The sequence below is a fragment of the Anticarsia gemmatalis genome, chromosome 16 (assembly GCF_050436995.1).
Source record: "Anticarsia gemmatalis isolate Benzon Research Colony breed Stoneville strain chromosome 16, ilAntGemm2 primary, whole genome shotgun sequence".
Lineage (NCBI taxonomy): Eukaryota > Metazoa > Arthropoda > Insecta > Lepidoptera > Erebidae > Anticarsia > Anticarsia gemmatalis.
Genome location: NC_134760.1, coordinates 11,610,186 through 11,630,825, shown reverse-complemented (window position 1 = coordinate 11,630,825; position 20,640 = coordinate 11,610,186). Strand labels below are relative to the sequence as shown.

The following is a 20,640-nucleotide window of genomic DNA, read 5'->3' as shown; positions in this document are numbered from 1 at the left end:
ATATTTCATAGCATTATTAAAATGACGAAGAAAATATAATAAATCACATTAATGAATTTCCTAGTTTCTTCAACAGCTTAGGCAACGTACTAGCTTTTTGATATAACTATGCTCTAATCAATATAATGAGGCAATTATTTTCAAGTCCATTTTTCTTTAAACTTATTAATAATTTACGGACCATTTACCATCACACTTCCCTAACTCCATCTACACGACAGTTAATTTGCCTGAAATCAGGCATACATAATTTTCTGATTAGTATTAACAACTGAGTTTATGATTGCTGTGCTCTTAGAGGCAGGAAAAAGAACATATTGTGTAGTATTTTTTTCCGAAGTTTCGTAGCTAAACCTAACAATTTCACCAAACATTATTCTCTATTTTAAAAAAACATTACCCGCACTAAGAATTGCTCTTGTGTCACGGGGACTTTTACAAACATACAAACAAGGAACACAAAGCACAACCAGACCCGAAACAATTAATTGTCGATCGCACAAGTAATTGTTCCGTGTGGGAATCAAACCCACGACCTCCCGACGGTAATGGCATGGCGACCTTATCCACGGCGTGACGAAGGCAGTCACACGGCATAACACAGTCAACCCTAATACACGAACTCCCATGGAAACCGCTCGAGTTACATTTGTGCAGTGGTGTATTCAAATTAGCGGCCAACCACAACAAACATTGACATCTGACCCCTCCCACGTACTGTGCACCTTTCTAATGTTACCAATCAAATAACGTTGGACATTACAGAGGGAATGTTATGTATTATAGAGCAATCAATGTAATTTGGAAATGGAGGAAGGTTTAAAATGCTTGGAGTGTACGCTTAGCAAAGATTTTGTTGCGGTTACGCAATATATTAATCGCTTAGGGTTTTAATAAGTAGATACTAGTTTAAACAGCCGCGACGGTACTACAATATAGGAGAAATATAGGAGTCTTGAATGTGAGTTTTATATAACTGATTAAGGTTTTAGAAAGTCGCCCTTAAATTTAGACAAAAGCAGCCCAGTTCAATAATATAACAAACAATAGCATTTTCAAAAACACGTATTGTCTTACCAAATACTTTTTCTACTGGTATCTGCCCCAATACCTTCGCACACCTTTCTTAGGACTTTTTATAGAAAAGAGTAGTATCTAGGGAAGTCAATACGTTTTAAACATGTTTAAGGACGAACAAAGAATACTTCTACCAGATTTATCTAGTAAGGACTACATCACGATAGATCGCCCCCAGCTTGGCTCGCGTGCCTTTCAGCCAATTAACGTGAATTAGCGCTACCGACTTAACATTCTTGTAAGGTAAAAACTAGGATGCCTAGGAATCTTTATTTTTCCTTAATCAGACATATTGCTGGAGCTGCGTTTGTATGTTTAAAGTAAAAAATTGCTCATTACACTTTACGATCAGTCCTAGGACATAATGAGCGTAAAAAGATTATGGCGAACCATTATATGGATGAGTGAATGTCACAAGAACAGATTTTATGCAAAATTATCTCCTTAAATTCATCGAACTATGGAGTGTGTGAATACATTGAATAGTTTTCGAACTCACGACCTGTTGATCGCCGGTTCAAAGACTTGATTATCGATCCGATGTTGACAAAATCAATGAAATATCGATTGTTTTGACCCATAAATCCACAGTAAGCCTACCGTTTAAGACAACTGTGCACGATGAACGCATAAATAACTTTTGTATATAGTAAATTAGGCACATAAACGCATAAAGTAATACGTAAAGATTAGATTGCACATTGTTTACATAAATATATAAATAATAGCATATTTTTAACATTTAAATTCTTACTTTATACGTTTATGTAAAATTCATTATTTAGAAATATCATTAACAACCTTTTGTTTACATAGAACTTTGTAGAAACACGAATATTATTATTAGAACCTTCCAGTTAATAAGAATCATACGAAGGAACAATCGCGAAACACCGAGCGCCGGCGATCCTTCGATTAAACACGCCGATCGTTCCCGAAAGTACAAGAATAAGAAAGACGTATTGGCAAAACGCGTATGCGCGAGCGAGACGGAAAATCTCTAGAACATCGCGCGGCGCGACACGGCGCGCTTGATCTTTCGCTATGATTCTAGAAGCAATGTTTGTGAATATAAATATGGACGCGCGCCGAGTAGCGGCAGTTTAAGTTTTAAACTCATCAAGTGAAGATCGTGAATAAGTAAAGTAAAGTAAAGTACATAGTGAATAAACCGTACATAGTAAAGTATATGAACAGTGTATAGTAAATAGTTTTATAATACAGTCCACATTGAAGATTGAAGAAAATAAAGTAAATATATTACTTCGTCAACCGGTGTTCTTATTGAAGAATAGTAATCCTCCACATTGCTGGTCACTTCGAGCGCCGGATTGGAACAGTGCAAGAACAAAGGATGCCGGTTACGCGAAGTTATAAAGGAAGAATAATCGAACAGTTGGCGACATCGGAGACTACTACTGCCCTCACGCCAGCCACAGAGATACTAAGTACTGCGACCGCGTCGGAGTCAGCGACCTTGTCGGGGTCAGCGGCCGCGACAGTACTCGGGTCAGCGACCGCTGATATGAATACGATTACGGCTCCAACCGCGAAATCTGTCCGCACAGTGAAGACACGAAGATCGTCGCGTACAACAGGGTCTCGATCAAGGCGAATTATTGAGGCAGAAGAGGAAGTTGCCGCATTAAAGCTCGCGCTCGCCGAAGCTAAATTAAAGCGACTGCGCGTTGAGGCAGAGGATGAAGACGATGACTACGCTCCTTCGTCGGTTGCGGATGAGGAAGAGGACGACGCACCTAGCCGGGTAGAAGAATGGCTGAACAAGGCCACGCTTCCCAAAGAAGTGAAGGATCCGGAATGGCGAGGACAGGACACTATCAAGGAAGAAAATCAAGAACACAGGAAAGAAGGTGTCCCTGCGCGTCAGCCGGACGTCACGTCATTGGCAGAGGCGCTCACACAGGCAGTGCGAATGTCCAGAGACGCACCGAGGTACATACAGGAGCTACCAGTCTTTAACGGAGAAATTAGTAATTGGTTGGCGTTCCGCGCCGCCTATCAGGAAACAAACCAAATGTTTTCGAGAATCGAAAATATTGCCCGCATAAGGAAAAGTTTAAAGGGAGCTGCTCATGAAGCAGTGAGCAGTATGCTGATCAGCCAGCCGGACCCACAAGCCATCTTGGATGCTTTGGAACGCCGATTCGGAAGACCGGACGCACTGGCTATGAACGAGATACAAAAACTAAGAAATCTGCAGAAAATTAATGATGACCCACGTGACTTATGCATATTTGCGAATAAAGTGTCTAACATCGTCGCTACGATTGAGGCTCTTAGAAAACTACAATATTTATACAATCCAGAGCTAGTGAAGATTGTTCTAGACAAATTCACACCAATACTGAGGAACAAATGGTACGACTTCAGCTACAGCTCCAAAGAAGATATACCAGATCTCAAGAGGCTCGCCGTATTCTTAAACTTGGAGGCTGACAAGTGTGGTGTATTCGCGCAACCCGAAGACGTCACCGTAAGGACACATGAAAAAACCTTCAAGAAGAGGGCGGAGCGCACCTACACAGCCAACGAAAGAAAACCTCAGTGTCTGGTATGCAAGAAGGAACACCAGCTTACCGACTGCCGACGATTTCGTAGCGCGAGTGTTAACGAAAGGTGGGACATAGCAAAGAAGAATAAAATATGTTTCCGCTGCCTACTTAGCTCACACAGGCGCGAAAACTGTCAATCCAAGGCATGTGGTGAAGACGGATGCGACATGGCTCACCATCGTTTGTTGCACCACAGAAAAGATACTGTGAAAGGGCAGCCAACAACTACGGCACCAGTAGAGGTCACGTCAGCGGTAGAAGTTGTAAAAAATACTAACGCCGTAAGAAGTCGTCAAGCCCTGCTGAAGATTGCGCCGGTTACATTGGTCGGTCCAAATAGCACCAGGGTCGACACCTACGCACTGATGGACGACGGGAGCACCATCACCCTGATCGAAGAAAGCCTAGCGGAATTATTAGGTATCGACGGCCCGCGAGACGACATGTGGGTGCAAGGGCTTAACGAGACGGCGAAACACGAAAACAGCAAGAGAGTGGACGTAACCATACGAGGCCGATACAACTCCAATGGCCAACAGTATAAAATGCGGAATGTACGGACTGTGCAGAAACTAATGTTCACGCAACAAACGATTAGCCGAAGAGACGTCGAAAACTGCGCACATCTGAAGGGTATAGAAGACCAGCTAATATACCAAGATGCTCGACCAAAAATCCTTATTGGACAAGACAACTGGGAGCTGTTAGTAGCGCTGGACATCAGGACTGGAAATCGAGACCAACCAGTAGCAACTAACACCAAATTAGGCTGGGTCTTACATGGATGCCGAACTTCTAGGATAAGGACAGTTGACTTCTGTGGATACACTACTAGCCCAGAAGAAGATGCAAAACCCATGGAGAAAATGATGAAAGAATTCTTTGACCTGGAAGCACTCGGAGTAGAAGCAAAGAAAAGAAGGAACGACCCTGACGAACGCGCCTTGGAGATACTCAATGCACACAGTAGACGGTTGCCCGAAGGACGTTTAGAGACCGCCCTTCTTTGGAAGAATGAAAACAGAATAATCCCGAACAATTTTGACAACGCCTTCAAAAGGCTGGTTAACCTGGAAAAGAAACTGGACAGAGAACCGAAACTTAAAACACAGTATGAAGAAAGGATTCAAAACCTCCTTAACTCAGGATACGCGGAAATTGTGACCACACCTGCAGCGCCTGGAAAAACTTGGTACCTGCCTCACTTTGCTGTATGCAATCCTGCTAAGCCTAAGATACGACTCGTGCATGACGCGGCTGCTAGATCACACGGAACAAGCCTAAATGACATGTTGCTCTCTGGTCCTGATCTCTTGCAACACCTGCCTGGAGTCATCATGCGATTCAGACAACACGCTTTCGCAATCTCGGCCGACATCAAAGAGATGTTTATGCAAATCAAAATAAGGGAAGAAGATCGAGATGCGCTGAGATTCCTGTGGCGTGGAGACAATAGAGGGAATAAAACACCGGAGGAGTATCGGATGACATCTGTGATCTTCGGAGCCACATCATCACCATGCACCGCGCTATACATCAAAAACAAAAACGCAGAAGAACATCGCGAGACGTATTCTCAAGCGGCCAAGGAAATTATCAGGAACCATTATATGGACGACTTTATAACAAGCTTTCCGACCAAAGAAGAAGCTGTCCGCGTGTCGAAGGAGGTTGATAAAATACATAAGAAAGCTGGTTTTGTACTTCGAGGATGGACATCGAACGATCAGTCTGTGTTACAACATTTTGACACAGATCAGGAAAATAAGATTTTACCAATCGGCGGTAACACGGAGAAAACATTGGGCCTACTGTGGGAGACCGGTAAAGACTGCATCAGCTTTCATCTGAACGAAAATAAGACGCCACCTGAAGTACTAAAAGATACACGTCCCCCAACGAAAAGAGAAGCTTTGAGTATCATTATGTCACTATTTGACCCACTTGGTCTGGTCTCTCCTGTAACAACACCAGCAAAGAGATTGATGCAAGAAACGTGGCGATTTGGCACAGGATGGGATGACCCCATGCCCGAAGAATTACAACCTCGCTGGTCAACGTGGTTGAAAAACCTGCTGGCAATCAAGAGCCTGAAGATCGCACGGTGTTACAACATCGGCCCGGCGATACAGGAAAGGGAATTGCATACCTTTGTCGACGCCAGCGAAGAAGCGTATTCAGCTGCCATCTACATCAGGATGCTGCGCGCCGACGGAACTGTACATGTGGCATTGGCAGTAGGGAAGAGTCGCGTCGCGCCATTGAAGCCTACCTCAATACCTCGACTCGAACTTCAAGCTGCGCTGCTAGGCGCACGATTAGCACGCACGACGGAACAAGAACACGACTTCGTGTTCACCCGAAAGGTGTACTGGAGTGACTCCCGCACAGTACTGGCGTGGATAAGAGCTGAACCACGCACTTTCAAGACGTTCGTTGCGCATCGCCTGGCAGAAATTGAAGAGCTAACTAAGGTGAATGAGTGGCGGTGGGTTCCAACAAAGGAAAATGTAGCTGACGACGCAACCCGAGATACACCCGCAGACTTCAACTCAGGACATCGATGGTTCCATGGTCCCGACTTTTTAAGAAAACCAGAAGTGGATTGGCCCTCAGAAGAAGTCAAGCCAATTGTCGAGAAAACAGGTGAAGAAAAATGTCTCGTCACGCTAGAAAGAGGCACGCCAATGAACTTGCCGAACATCGAGAATATCGCTAAGTGGCAAACACTGATACGCGCTACAGGAAGAATGCTGCAGTTCATCGACCTGTGCAGGAAAAGAAAACACGTTGCAGCTGTAACTAGAAAACGTACCAAGGAAAAGCTGGAAAATGACCCAACCTGGAAGAAAAATGAACGCAGGAAGAAAGGGAATGAAACATCAGTGAAGACTGAAGAAAAGAAAAGGTTGATTCCCCTCGATGCAACCTATCTACAAAGAGCTGAAAATATGTGGATACGAGCGATGCAGGATGAAAGCTACGCACAGGAAAGGACAAGGATAGAAAACGGTAAAGCGCCGACTGGAAAAGATCGACTAGCCAATCTAAGCGTTATCATCGGCGAAGATGGCTTGCTGCGTCTACGGGGAAGAATTTCAGCTGCACCCGGAATTAGTGTAACCACGACCAACCCTGTTCTGCTCGACGGCCAACATCGATACACGAAAATGTATATCCAGCACGTACATGAGAAAATGATCCACGGCGGTGTAGAGCTGGTTGTGAACGAACTGCGACAGCCGTGCTGGGTGACACGAATACGCCCGACGGTAAAAAATGTTATAAGAAATTGCCAGAGATGTAAAATAAGAAGAGCAAAGCCGACTAAGCCTTCGACAGGAGACTTACCAGCAGCTCGACTAACTCACGGCACAAGACCCTTCTCTTACACAGGGGTCGATTACTTTGGTCCAGTGGAAGTAACAGTAGCCAGACACAGAGAAAAGAGATGGGTAGCTCTCTTCACCTGTCTCACTGTAAGAGCAGTACACTTGGAAGTGGTGCCGTCGTTAAGCGCAGACTCGGCTATCTGCGCGATAAGAAGATTCATCGGGAGAAGAGGAATGCCGACAGAGCTGTGGTCGGACAACGGAACTTGTTTCAAAGCAGCCGACAAGGAGCTACGAGAAGCCTGGAGAGCAATGCAGGAAGAAGCGAGTGTACACCATATAAAGTGGCGCTTCATACCCCCTGCCTCGCCTTTCATGGGAGGGGCATGGGAGCGTCTAGTACGGAGCGTAAAAGAAGCCCTTCGGGTTACACTCCGAGAAAAGCATCCCAGCGACGAAGTTCTACATACGCTCCTGGTCGAAGCCGAGAACATTCTAAATTCGCGTCCTCTCACCCATGTGACGGTCAACCCCGAAGAACCGGAAGCTCTAACGCCAAATCACATTCTACTGGGTCCGAGCTGTCACGTGCCTGCGCCTGGCAGCTTTAACGAGAACAATGAGGCCACTCGAAGTCTGTGGAGACGAGCGCAGCAACTAGCAGACACATTCTGGAACCATTGGGTAAAAGAATACAGGCCGTTACTCCAACACCGGCGGGAGCCGCACGCATCTGGTACACCCCTGCGTGTCGGCGATGTAGTAATCAACTGCGATTCCAACCTACCGAGGAATGTATGGCCAAAGGGACGAGTGACACGCGTCTTCCCTGGCAAAGACAACGAGATACGAGTTGTGGACATCACTACCAGCAACGGTCATGTCTTGCGGCGACCATGCAAGAAGGTCATCGTGCTACCAGTTAAATCGCAAGATGCGACGGCGGGAGAAATGTGCACGATGAACGCATAAATAACTTTTGTATATAGTAAATTAGGCACATAAACGCATAAAGTAATACGTAAAGATTAGATTGCACATTGTTTACATAAATATATAAATAATAGCATATTTTTAACATTTAAATTCTTACTTTATACGTTTATGTAAAATTCATTATTTAGAAATATCATTAACAACCTTTTGTTTACATAGAACTTTGTAGAAACACGAATATTATTATTAGAACCTTCCAGTTAATAAGAATCATACGAAGGAACAATCGCGAAACACCGAGCGCCGGCGATCCTTCGATTAAACACGCCGATCGTTCCCGAAAGTACAAGAATAAGAAAGACGTATTGGCAAAACGCGTATGCGCGAGCGAGACGGAAAATCTCTAGAACATCGCGCGGCGCGACACGGCGCGCTTGATCTTTCGCTATGATTCTAGAAGCAATGTTTGTGAATATAAATATGGACGCGCGCCGAGTAGCGGCAGTTTAAGTTTTAAACTCATCAAGTGAAGATCGTGAATAAGTAAAGTAAAGTAAAGTACATAGTGAATAAACCGTACATAGTAAAGTATATGAACAGTGTATAGTAAATAGTTTTATAATACAGTCCACATTGAAGATTGAAGAAAATAAAGTAAATATATTACTTCGTCAACCGGTGTTCTTATTGAAGAATAGTAATCCTCCACAACAACAGAGGCATAAAGTTTACGCATTTGAATAATAACACAGAGAGCTGCCAACATATTACACTAATAGTATAAATGGTGTATTATAAACTGCTTTATCGTTTGATTACTGCATAATTTAATAAATTAACAGATCGAGAACAACGAACGAAACTAAGCAGGGAACCGGTAACTATACATAACCTTTTAAAGTAATAAATTTTAATGGGTGTAATTATACCATAAGCGATGGAAACAACCGAGATGTACATACCTGAAACAAACAATAACACGGTATTAGAGTTAAAGTAAAATATAAACTAATATTGTGTTGAAATAGCGCATTTTGCAAGAGTGCTTTATTTTTCAAACGTGAGATAAAGATGGACTATAGAGGCTACTTTTGGGTTGCAACGAAACTATCGTCATAACTCATGATCGATGTAACTAGTGGGTGATTTGTATCTCCAACTAAAGTTTGTTTGAGTTATTTATCTAAGCAGCTTACCATAGGGGTTAGATGAAATACAAAAATGTAAAAAGAAGGCATTCCCAAAGAAAGCCACAAAACGTGATCTTAACAATCGACATCTTGTGTAATGACAGCTCCGTGTCAAATACGACTCACGTTTGGATTGAGCACCTTATATAGAAGACAAAAGAAAAGCACAGAGATGGAGTAAACCTGTCCGGAGATCACGTACGGAACAGATAACCCGCGCAAACACAGCGTCTGGGCTCATTGGACTCAACAAACACACGGACCGACCGCTGTTTGCTGTGCGCTTTACGCGTCCACACCACAAATATTTGAACACAATTTGAAGGCACGCTACGTGTGTCAATTACAGCACCGGAGACAGAGCTAATCCCGCTAAGTTAGAGCACACATGAAAATTTATGTGAGGCAAAGAATGAGTACAAAATATGAATTACAAAGAGGCCGTACAATACATTGGTGGATTTATAAAAACAGGCACCACGGTACTATGTTAATGCGTCCAATCGGGCGCATCTGTACGTACGGGAGCGGTGGCCATGCGCAGTTCGAGTTCGCATCTAGATATGGCCGCCGCACACCAAGACGCATTTGCTATTCAGCCGCCGCCGCGACCGCACGCCCTGGCGCCGACGCCCTTGTTAATCCGCTGTCCATCGCACAATGCCCGCGACACAAAACAAAACAACACACACCACCGACCACATGAAATAAGAACAAACGTAGAGACATATTTTTATAAACCAGATTTAATACAATGGCTGAACTCCTGCGGCTCATGAATATTTCGAGTCGACAGGTGTATTATCAAAACTGTTCAATAAAATTCAAGACGACAGTTAGTAATGCCCTTTTCATAGATAAAAGTGGTTTAACGAAAATTGTGCAAAGCAATTGTGGTTGAAATACTGCATATTATTATATACTTAATCCGCAGAAAGAAATAAAATCCCAACATCGCGGCGGCGTACTTTTTGAATAGGCACTTGAAGTCTTGTAATATTTCTCGCTCAGTGAACAAATAAAACGCGTCCCGATGGCTCGCGATTGTGATCGGTACGCTCGTTTAAATTCCCGGCGACAAACCGAGGTGGGAAATGGTCCACGAGAAAAACGACAAACGACACAGAACTCACAAAAATGTAGAGAGCAAACCCTTGTAGGAATGTTAGTGACCACACCGACGAGAATTAAGGGGACACGTCCTTATTAAGAGCTCGCTTTGAACCGCTGCCGACCGCGTGCCGTATTACCATATAAAATAAATTAAACGTAGTTTTACTTTATTCGGTCGATCGTGCCGGCTATCTAGTATCCAACAAAGCACTACAAATATGTCATAGAGTCGGACAGAAATGGATAGTATTACGAAATACATTGTTAGCATTCGAACTTCCACCCACAACAGTAAGTAGATACCATTTTATTGTATACCAGAAATAGTCGGAGTTACAAAATCCCTTGTTATCCGTACATAGGGCGCAATAAACAAGAGACTTAAAAGGCGGTGTCCGAATACGAGAGCGGAAAGTAAACAGGACATTTCCGCACACATGTCGGCCGCCCGGCCGCGGCTGTCTTCCCAGAAAGGATAAATCTCGCTCTTTTGAGATATCCAACACGTTTAGAGCTATCTCCGTCTCTGTACTTTTATTAAGCAATAATTCAAGTTAAATTTAAACATTAGATTCTTCATGTTATGATCGGTGCGTGAGAGTCCGGTACGATCGAAGCGGGGGTGTTTTAATAAGCGTCCACTCGCCGTGATTTATCGACAAAAGAACTCTCGGGTGTGATACATTGCACCTCAGAACCATAGTCTCGGCATTTAGACATCGTGATTTATAGACGATTATCAATAAAAATATTGAGAAACGTGTAATAAAACGTTCCTGCTGCACGAACGCCACGAACCTGCGTTACTTTACGATCGGAAATATTATTTAAATTGGATTACGAAGTCTTTAACTATTTTATTGTTAGACATTATTGATGTGGTGAGACCTTCCAAAACTTTATAGGTACCATTTATATGTTTCTTGTGAACAAATGTTTCTGTGTAGGATTCTATTTTTATTGCCGGCGCGAATTTCGCACTTCCCGCGCCGCAGGAGAATAAAAAAGCCGCCGTTGGGGGGATTGTAAAACATTCGCCTTTAATGTGGTCGAGCCGCGCAAAGGAACAGGAATCCACGGAGCTTTCAACAAGTGGATCGCGTGGCGTGTGCGACCTCCATTAGTCGGCGGAAATGTTACAACTAGCCACAATAAATGAACACATCATATTTACAGAAACTATAACATACCAGCCGTGTTTGTTAATTTTCATACGCTGTTCAATCTCATATTTATGCAGGACATTTCTTCTGTAATCTATTTGTAGGGAATAACTTACTGGAGTTGTTGTTTTTTCTCGTAATCTTTCTCAGATCTATTAATTTTCAATACCATATAAGTCAAAGAATTTATTCTACTACTGTTTAAGCGAACGTTTATAAAAACTGGTACAGTTTATCGAGTAATGTCGTCTCTACGAAACATTGTTCTTGTCTGAGCTGGAAGTTGAACAAAAGTGCACTTTTGTGCGCGCGCGACAGGACAATGGCTGTATTGGATTTATACACGCCCCGCAGCGCCAGCACTTTCGTATCCTTTATACATATATTCACACATATACAACATATTGTATGTCGTTTCCTTTTAGCAGACTCGCAAAAACGCTCCAAAGGACTTGTTAGCACTTCGCTCGTTAAAGCCCAAACACGGGAATCTTGATTCCAAATTTCTGAGAGCGCGATTTTGCCATGTATTTTTGTGTAATGAATTCGACAATCGTATTTCAGTTAAGTTTTACGAGAAACGTTATGAATATTAATGAAAAATTATATCTATTAACGGAGAATTTCCAGCTGTGCGGCAGATAAATGGTTGCGACACCTAATAAAGTCTTTAATAAAACGCAAACGGACAGGTTGAGAAGGCAGTCGTGACGTTATAATCTTTGGAATTAGTTTAGAAACGGTAATGAATCAGGCTCACGAGTCGTCCCACGCAAATCCATACAAATTGCAATAATTTAGTATAGGCTGTCAGTACGCAGCGTAATTCCATGTTTGGTGTCGAGTTGGTACTCTGGATCCTGTTACAAATGGGCCAGCCCGCGAGCCAGCAGTACTGGCCGTCATGCGAGTACTGAGCCCACTGTGCTTAGCTAATCAGAGGACAGAATTAAACTACTTCATTACAAGTGCGGAACAGGGATGAACTCAATGTTCTATACAGCGGGAATCACAATAAATATCATAATATTGATGCTGCATTAATTGTAAATGTTGTATTCTTTATGTTGCCCATAGACATATTACCCAAACGCACATAGTTTCTTACTTGTTTGTTGTTCTATTACGTGCTGCTAAGAAATCTTTTTATAATATGCAAGTTGTTGTGAGCTTTCTTACACATTGCAAATGATAATATATGTAGTGTATATGATAAATTTGTTACAGGTTACAGCAACACAGCAGCTGACGGTAGTCAGCCCTAATTCAGCGTAATGACAGAACGCCCGCAGCTAACTCCGCACCTTGGTTGAAACGCGGGGAAAACTGCGCAACGGAAGATACCTATTAAATAACTATCATTTAGTTTTACACTAATATCCCCAATTCAACTAATAGTTTTATTTTCTCATCGTTAATCTTGTAATTTAACGAAGATTTAAGACAAGAAGAAACTGAGGAGTATAATTGTCTTTACAGAATGCAATGAATCAAGACTTGATTGAAGTAATCTGGAGAATTAAGATTTATCTAGATCTAATTAACTTATAAGTGCACACCAGTAAAGCCTTGATCTGTTCATGCCTATAGTTATAAGTTCAATACAGTATTAAGTTGGGGTGGAAGGGGGTCTCTGTATTGCCTTTAACGACTGCAAACTCTCGGGTTCAACTACGAAAGATTAAAATTAAATCATAAATGCAAATCTATGCGATTGGCAATAACAAGCACAAAACAAGACGATACATTGCAAGCAGTCATATCAATTTACAGCAATCTCGGCCCCTAGCGATTTGTATAAGAGCATTTATTGAGCCCGCATTCACTCATACACGTAATAGAATGATCGCAGGAAACTGATCGCAAGGGTCCATCAGAACGACAGCATACATCATCATCACCAGAGACATTCTCAATTGACGCCGTTCAACTGGTCACACTAAATTGATTCAATTTATTGAATTTGATTATCCTGTTCCTTCGATTTCGAGATTCGGTATTTATCCGTTCACTTGTACTGAATATTAAATTATAGTTGAAAATGTTCTCGTAGATCACAATTACAGACAAATACTGACAGAAATGTCTAGCTGAATAGTTGTGGAGAATTCTGGCAGATTTGTGAAAGATTTCATTTATCATAAATCCAGGCGTTAGGCATTTCGTAAATAAAATGGGAATATTAAAGGAACACACACTAACAGACTACGAAGACCTTCATAAGTAATTTATATGTCCGCTTGCTTGTAAAAGTTGTGTGTCTGTAAAAGTCCCCGCGACACAAGAGCAAATCTTAGTGCGGGAGTTGTCTTGTTGACAATTAAATAAAGAGTAATTTAGCACTTAAGCAGAATATTAAGAGCGAGATTGCTTTCTATTAAAAATAATGGTTTATAAATTTAAAATAAATAGAATTAATTATATTACAAACTGGTACAACTGTCATAACCGGTTCTCTTTCACATCAAACTAAATAGCCTATTTTATTGGAGTGGACATAAAAATTGTAAAACACTTATGCTTTTATTCCCATCAAATGCAACGTAGCATGAATAATTTTTACGAGATCTGTCTGCTTCAACAAACGCCAGTGATAAAACGAAAAGTCGTAATCATAAAATTCATCATAGATATAATAAAAAAATATTTTATACAGCCACTTTAGCTCTTAGCTAACGATCGCGAAATGGGAAACTAATCTCCATGGGCGTTTTAAATTGTAATACGATAAGCGTAAAATGTAATATACTTTTTGCGTTAAAAGAACTGTTAATAAAGAATACTTTTTAGAAATTTTTCTTATAATGAGAATGACTCTCCCTCGTAAATAAGATTTACGAATATGACCGAAAATGTTGTCCGACCATTTGCTTTTATGGTATCCGTTAATGACTATGCTTAATGCGTGTTCGAGATTTCACGTCATGGAAACTTTGCCAAACATGCTCTCTGAACAATCATTGCGAAATTACGCGTGTCTTTTGTGAAAGATAAGTGAAGAAGACCGCAATAGTGGAACGCATTATTATCTAACAAACAAATTTTAGTTTCGTTTGGGATCTGTTCCATATCAGTACATTTGTGCAGTTACCTCAATTTAGCACCATCGGACATAGGAGGGAAACGTAAACCTGCCTAACAAAGTTTTTATCTAACTTGGATATATTCGGTTACACATCAATCAAGTAATACAAATAAAACGAAATCCTAAAATTAAATTCCCAACACGTAATCCAACACACCAAAGCAAAAGACACAAATTAATCGTCACACGTCAACGTGCGCAAGCGCATCGACAATCGAAATCGAGTACGAAACAAGAATCGACTAACTATCCAACAGTCGACACCTCCGATGTAATGATTAATGGATTAAGTTAAACGATCTCAATACGATCGTGTTCCTTTGTAGTAATAACATTTGCATCTGTCAGATTGCTGAGAGACAATGTCTGGATGCTGACGGCTGATAAATGATTAGAAGGATTAGCAGAATTGTTCCATTTACTATGTCATCAATATCGCTCTTGTCAGACTCAAGGTGATCACCGACCGTTAGACATCGAAGCAGATCTTAATATTCAAAGTTTGGTGACCGCTCAGTGGTTTTAAACTTAGTGATAAAAATAACGATCCCGTCTGTTTTGCGGTAATGTGCGGCTTATTTTTATTATGCCTGCTACACACCGATGAATGACGCTGATTAAGTAGAAAACTCGCTACCAAACCAGCTCATAATATTCAATCACCACACTGTATAGGCCTTTATGCCTCGAGCCATAATTTCGTAGCAGCCAGTCTTACAAATTGGCAGTATGCTTGATAAAATTTGCATATTAAAAATGATGAGCTACCGTAGTCTCGACGTCCGACACTTATTTGGCTATCATCAAATCTTAATGTCAGAATAGATTAGCCGCCAGATCAGACCATTTTTATAAAAAGTATTTAGGTCGAAATCAGCAATTATAACTTACTAATTTAGGAGCAGATGCTAATAGTGGCCGACATAGCCTACACAATTTTTTTATTTGGATATTCAAACAAAATACAAAGATTGCGACACCACGTCTACATTTAACTGTTTAGTAAGATGATGAAATCGACAACGGATATATCGTGGACCTACTAAACTAGCCAAATTTCAAAAGCAGGGGGAAAAGCCGGAAGAGCCATTAAAATGAAAGAGTGATGGATAGACGACAAGCTCCAAGAGGAGATAGTATCAGAACGCAACCGGAAACTTATCAATCGAGATGGCGTGTATAAAATGACGTGTAAACCACTATATCCGGCGGTTCGAAGCGCGCCGCCGGCCAGTGTCGGTTTCAAAACATATCCGACTGGGTCACGATATACAATTACATGATTCGAATGATTCGATATGTCGTTCAACCGTATCGATACTATCGATTATATCTCGCGTTGTCGCAGATCTAGTTTCTCACGGTGACTCATACGAGTAGTAGAGGCGATGTTTGCGGAAGAATCAAGACATTCAAGAATGTGGACATACTATTACGATACTTGTATTACAAAAATGTCAAGTTCATCTACCAAATCAAGAGCGTTCAATATGTATGATTTGTCACCTGAGTTTATTAAGTAAATGCAAAGCTAGAATGAGTCTTCACAACTACCGCATATTATGTGATGGAACTATTTTTCATCAACTACATTAATAATATGAGTTAGATATTTCTCTCAGATGATAAATTCAACGTCACTGTCAGTACACTTTTCGAAGCAATTGTAGATATCGAAGCATTTATTTACAAATTCAGAAACTTCGCGTTTACAACATTTAAATACACTCTAGCCTCAAATATCGTGACATTAATAAATCGCATAACAATATACAAAAACAAAGAGGAACTAATTATTTGATCACGCAATACCACGCATTCGTCTAGCTACAAGACATTTGATACGCATCAGCTAACCCAATAGATTTAGACGCACACGACTTAGGATTCGAGACAGTGCTTATCTCACGACACCCCGTCATTATCTGTATGCTACTCTACATGAGAAATGAAATGACCCGTGTCTTTGTACTGATGCAATTTCTCTCAGTTTCCGAACATTGCTTATGATAAGAAGTGCTGATGTAAGGTGTATGATACAAATATCATACTACATTTCAAAGCAATTTAAAGGGGACTATAGAGCATTTCAGAATAGCGACTTTGTTGTGTAATTTTAATTAACCTCTTTGCTTCCTGCCTTTTGTAGTCACTGAACGTTACACGGTTACGTTAAACGGGTCACCGCCGTAGTTATCTCCCTAAATATTAATATTTAAGAAAAGATACTCATTAGATTTAATTAGATTAAATAAATTTAAAATGTAAACTTACACAATACTCAAATTGTGACGCGCGTTCTACATATCTTAGTTTCGATTTCAGTTAAATTTGGTGTACGCGAGTAAAGAGTAATAATGAAAATAAAAGAAAGAAGCCCAGTCGTCTCTCAGACTTCGTGGTGCAATAAACTATTCGGTCCGAGACGCTGTTTATCTGAAACAAGCATCTATGTGGACCGTCCTTCACCGCGACTGTTAATTTTGAACTCATTTGAATTTAGGTTGACTGTGCTTGAATTATCAATGTTTCCAGGTTGGGAAAAAGGTCAAAGACTTTGGGAACATCAAGAGTCTTTTATTCAATGTAAGTAATAGCTACTGTTAATTTTGTGTGGCGAGGCTCGCATTAAATTTCATAAGGTATATCAGCTAGAATAACATTATGTCCAAAACAATACTAACGAAATAGAAACAATTCATTCACCGACCGTCAGTAACAAGAATTGTCAACGATTTTGGATTCAATAAGGAATATCTGAACGGATTCCAAAAACCTAACAACTCATATATTTTTTGTCAATCGTTTAGCGATTCTTGAACCGTACGCTGATGGAGAAAATACATAAATATTTCACGTCTCCGGAGTTAATTTCTGCGAATTTAAAATGTAACTGATGAGTGTTCGCAGATACCTAGTTGTCGGAATTAAATCTAATGCGTCGTGAACGAATCGTTGACCTGCAAACGTAGCAGGAATGTGTCGTCAATCGATCAGACAGAGACCACTCCTCTAAATGTCGAGGCGAGCGACGTCTGTCCATCATCTTACAAATACATTATACACTCGTGTACTAGAACTGTTATATGTACATTGTACAGGCCTTTATTCTCTGAATCACGCATTGTACGGATGACATGAACATTGTAAAATATAGATCAACCTCTTTGATGTACGAAGATAAAGATTTGACACGAAATAACCAGTCAACAATAAAACAAAAGATTTGAGGTTAATAAAGATAGCTATTATAGTCAATACATACTCGAAACATGAGGTCGAATTTAAGATCGTACAATAAAATATAACAATAAAATAGAAAGGGGTTATAAAATAGTACAAAAAGCTATACTAGATGTCTGGTGCGGTCTTAAAGACATCGGAACTCGAGACGATAGAGCATTAGAAATTATAGTAAGGCCATGACAGTCACAATAAACTTATCGTCGTAGTTAAATCGTAAGATTCAAGCGCAAGATTCTCTAATAAGCAATTTACTGACCTCACGTTAGGACGCTTATGGAGGAACCGGTCGTGACGTGGTCCTTAAAAGTCCATATCAATAAATATGTTGGCGACGAGCATTAAGCTAAGTCTTATAGACTATGTATCTAGTTGAAGGTAACTCGTTCACTAAGCGCATAAGGAAACAGAACTTGGACTCAATAAATTCAAGAGTTCGGGTAGTCGTAAGAAGAGGTGGTAACTCTGGTGCCAAGACCAGCAGTCTCTAATCACTCCATTAAATGTGTCAGAGTCATTGCTATAATTGCTGATTTTGTTATATCATTCAGCGAAAGTATGCGTTGAAACAGTTTCTTGGTGAACAATTAGTTGTACAGATAAGATAGAATGCGTTTTGGGCTGTTTTCGATGGCATATATTCGATCGCGTGTACACAAAGTACGCGCGGACCCTTCAAACAGTCCTAGTACAAACCGATGTGACCTCAGTACTCGGACCAAGTTAACGGGCTCTATATTCTAAACTTTATTCGCTCGTTTGTCACTGTCTCGTGGAACCATATATTAAAGAGATTCATAGTTCTTCTCATCTGTGTATTTTGTTCCAAACGTCTAATTCCATCTCATTGCAAACGAAATAGACCGGACGCTGTAATAACAGTTTCTGATAATATTCGCACTGTTTAATGTTGGTGTAATGTTTGTGCAAAAAATATTTGTAGCTCATTAAAATTTGAAATTATTTCGGAATAACATGGCAGACATCCGTGTACATAATTTAGAATAACATTACTAACAAGTTATGGAATATAGCACATTGCTGCTACGTATATCGGTCGAATGAATTTAGTTAGCTACATAATTTTCTCAGTCTCAAGGATTTCAAAGTTTGGTATTAGTCAAAGGTTTTAAGTTATAATGGTGGGTGATTTCCACGGGTGCGGGAACATCGCGTCACAATTCGTCCCGTGACCGATCGCTAATCACCGTGGAGTGCCGTTGGCACAACCGCTGCTTGCTGCGCCTGAGTGCCCCGATCGTGTCGCAACAAACAATTTGCGAACACCTGACATATTTACTGATATTTAAGTTTCAATACGATATTTCAGTCTCAATTAGAATATAGAGCAATCTTACCAACGATTATGGAATATTCAGTGCTCTTTTGATATCGGCCAATCAAAATAACTTATTGGGAAACATCAGAGCGAAAATCATGAGCAAAATTTTTGAGGAGACAGATCAAGAATTTTGACATGTGATGAAGTAATTATTTTTAAAGAATATGTTGATATATGTGATAATTTACAGCGCAAGAGGTAAAATTACAACATTGTATGTTAAAAAGTTAAATTGTATGTAACATGATCGCTTCAACGTTCAAACGAGATTACACCATGAGATATAATAATAAAAAACCACAATCTGTAATCGTAGTTATAAATTATTTAATTTGCGCAGATGAATAGATAATAGGGATGTTGTAAGTATGTCAAGATATAAAATATAAAGGCAATGAATTCATGCTCATTTAAAATAAATCATCCATCTGTGAGATTCTGAAGGCAGTTTTTTGTCGCGATTAAATAAAAACTACAATACTGACGTAATAATTATGACAGTGCATTTTAGCTGACAAACAGCATGATTTTATTAAAACCCGGTTTTTGAAGTACATTTAGCGGTAGTATATCTATTCAATAGAGTTTAAACTCATATAAAAAACGCTATTGAATAGATAAACTACCACTAAATGTAGCTAACCCAGAAACCGGGCATAAATCATACAGGCGCAATGCAACCTTCTCCAAAACAAAAACTGATAACATATCATGATTTAAACATCTACGACATAAAATCAAGGTATTTAACGATTTGTTACTTCCTAACACAGAAATATATATTATGCAAAATGGGCTACCACAACTTGTTTCAAAGGCGGTAATGTTATAATCTTTGATCAGTACAAAGCTTTCGACGTGCTCTACCACAAGTTATTCAACATCTACGATAAAGTAAACAGCGAACAAAAACTAGAACCTAATAAATAAACAACGTTGTTGGAGATTTTTCGTTATCAACAAATTGTATCGGAATTGTTATTTGTTGAATCAGATCTGATAAACTGAGCAAATGGATACCACATAAATGAATCAGTAAATCGAGAAAAACATTGACACCAAATATGTATGTTTATGTGTTGAGAGAACCTTGGTATTTTACAAGAACAATTTTACAATCTATATCTCTGCTTGTTTATTTTTAAGGGAATTCTCAGAACAGAGAGACTTGGTAGTAATAACAAAATGTTAAAAAGACACAACTCAGATTTTTATCTCCATTTACAGTACCTACTTGCGACCTAACAACTTCTCAATGAAGAATATGTGAAGACTTAAAATTCAACAAACTTAAAAAGAACCTGACTTTGAAAACGAAATATAAGGCAGATCAATACGTTAGTTATGGATAAGTACTAAATACAAACGATACTTGTTTTGGCGACTGACTATCGCGAAAAATATACGCTACGCAAGAAAGAAACTACACAAACAACTTAATACCAAGAAACAGCGTGACGTTCACAAAACTGCAAGCAGTCAATAAATCACCAAACAGACATCAAACCTAACACGTTCTTCATCAAGTATTCTGCTGGGGACACGTAGCGGACCATTCATGAGTGTGTGGTGTACATTACAATTAA

General features: G+C 40.2%; 2 protein-coding genes across 2 annotated transcripts in view; one reads left to right on the top strand and one right to left on the bottom strand.

Moving 5' to 3' along the window:
• Positions 1 to 20,640, bottom strand: part of tkv (serine/threonine receptor kinase thickveins) — an 84,442-nt gene that overhangs the window by 38,811 nt on the left and 24,991 nt on the right. The gene's annotated exons all lie outside the window — the stretch shown is intronic.
• LOC142979566 (uncharacterized) lies at positions 1,833 to 12,685 on the top strand. Its single transcript, XM_076124565.1, has 2 exons — positions 1,833 to 8,572; positions 12,612 to 12,685. The coding sequence occupies exon 1, from the start codon at positions 2,432 to 2,434 to the stop codon at positions 7,952 to 7,954; it is 5,523 nt and encodes a 1,840-aa protein (XP_075980680.1). The 5' UTR covers positions 1,833 to 2,431; the 3' UTR covers positions 7,955 to 8,572; positions 12,612 to 12,685.

What these genes read in the sequence shown, in the direction of transcription:
- LOC142979566 (XM_076124565.1), top strand. Translation starts at nt 2,432, where the DNA reads ATGCCGGTTACGCGAAGTTATAAAGGAAGAATAATCGAACAGTTGGCG.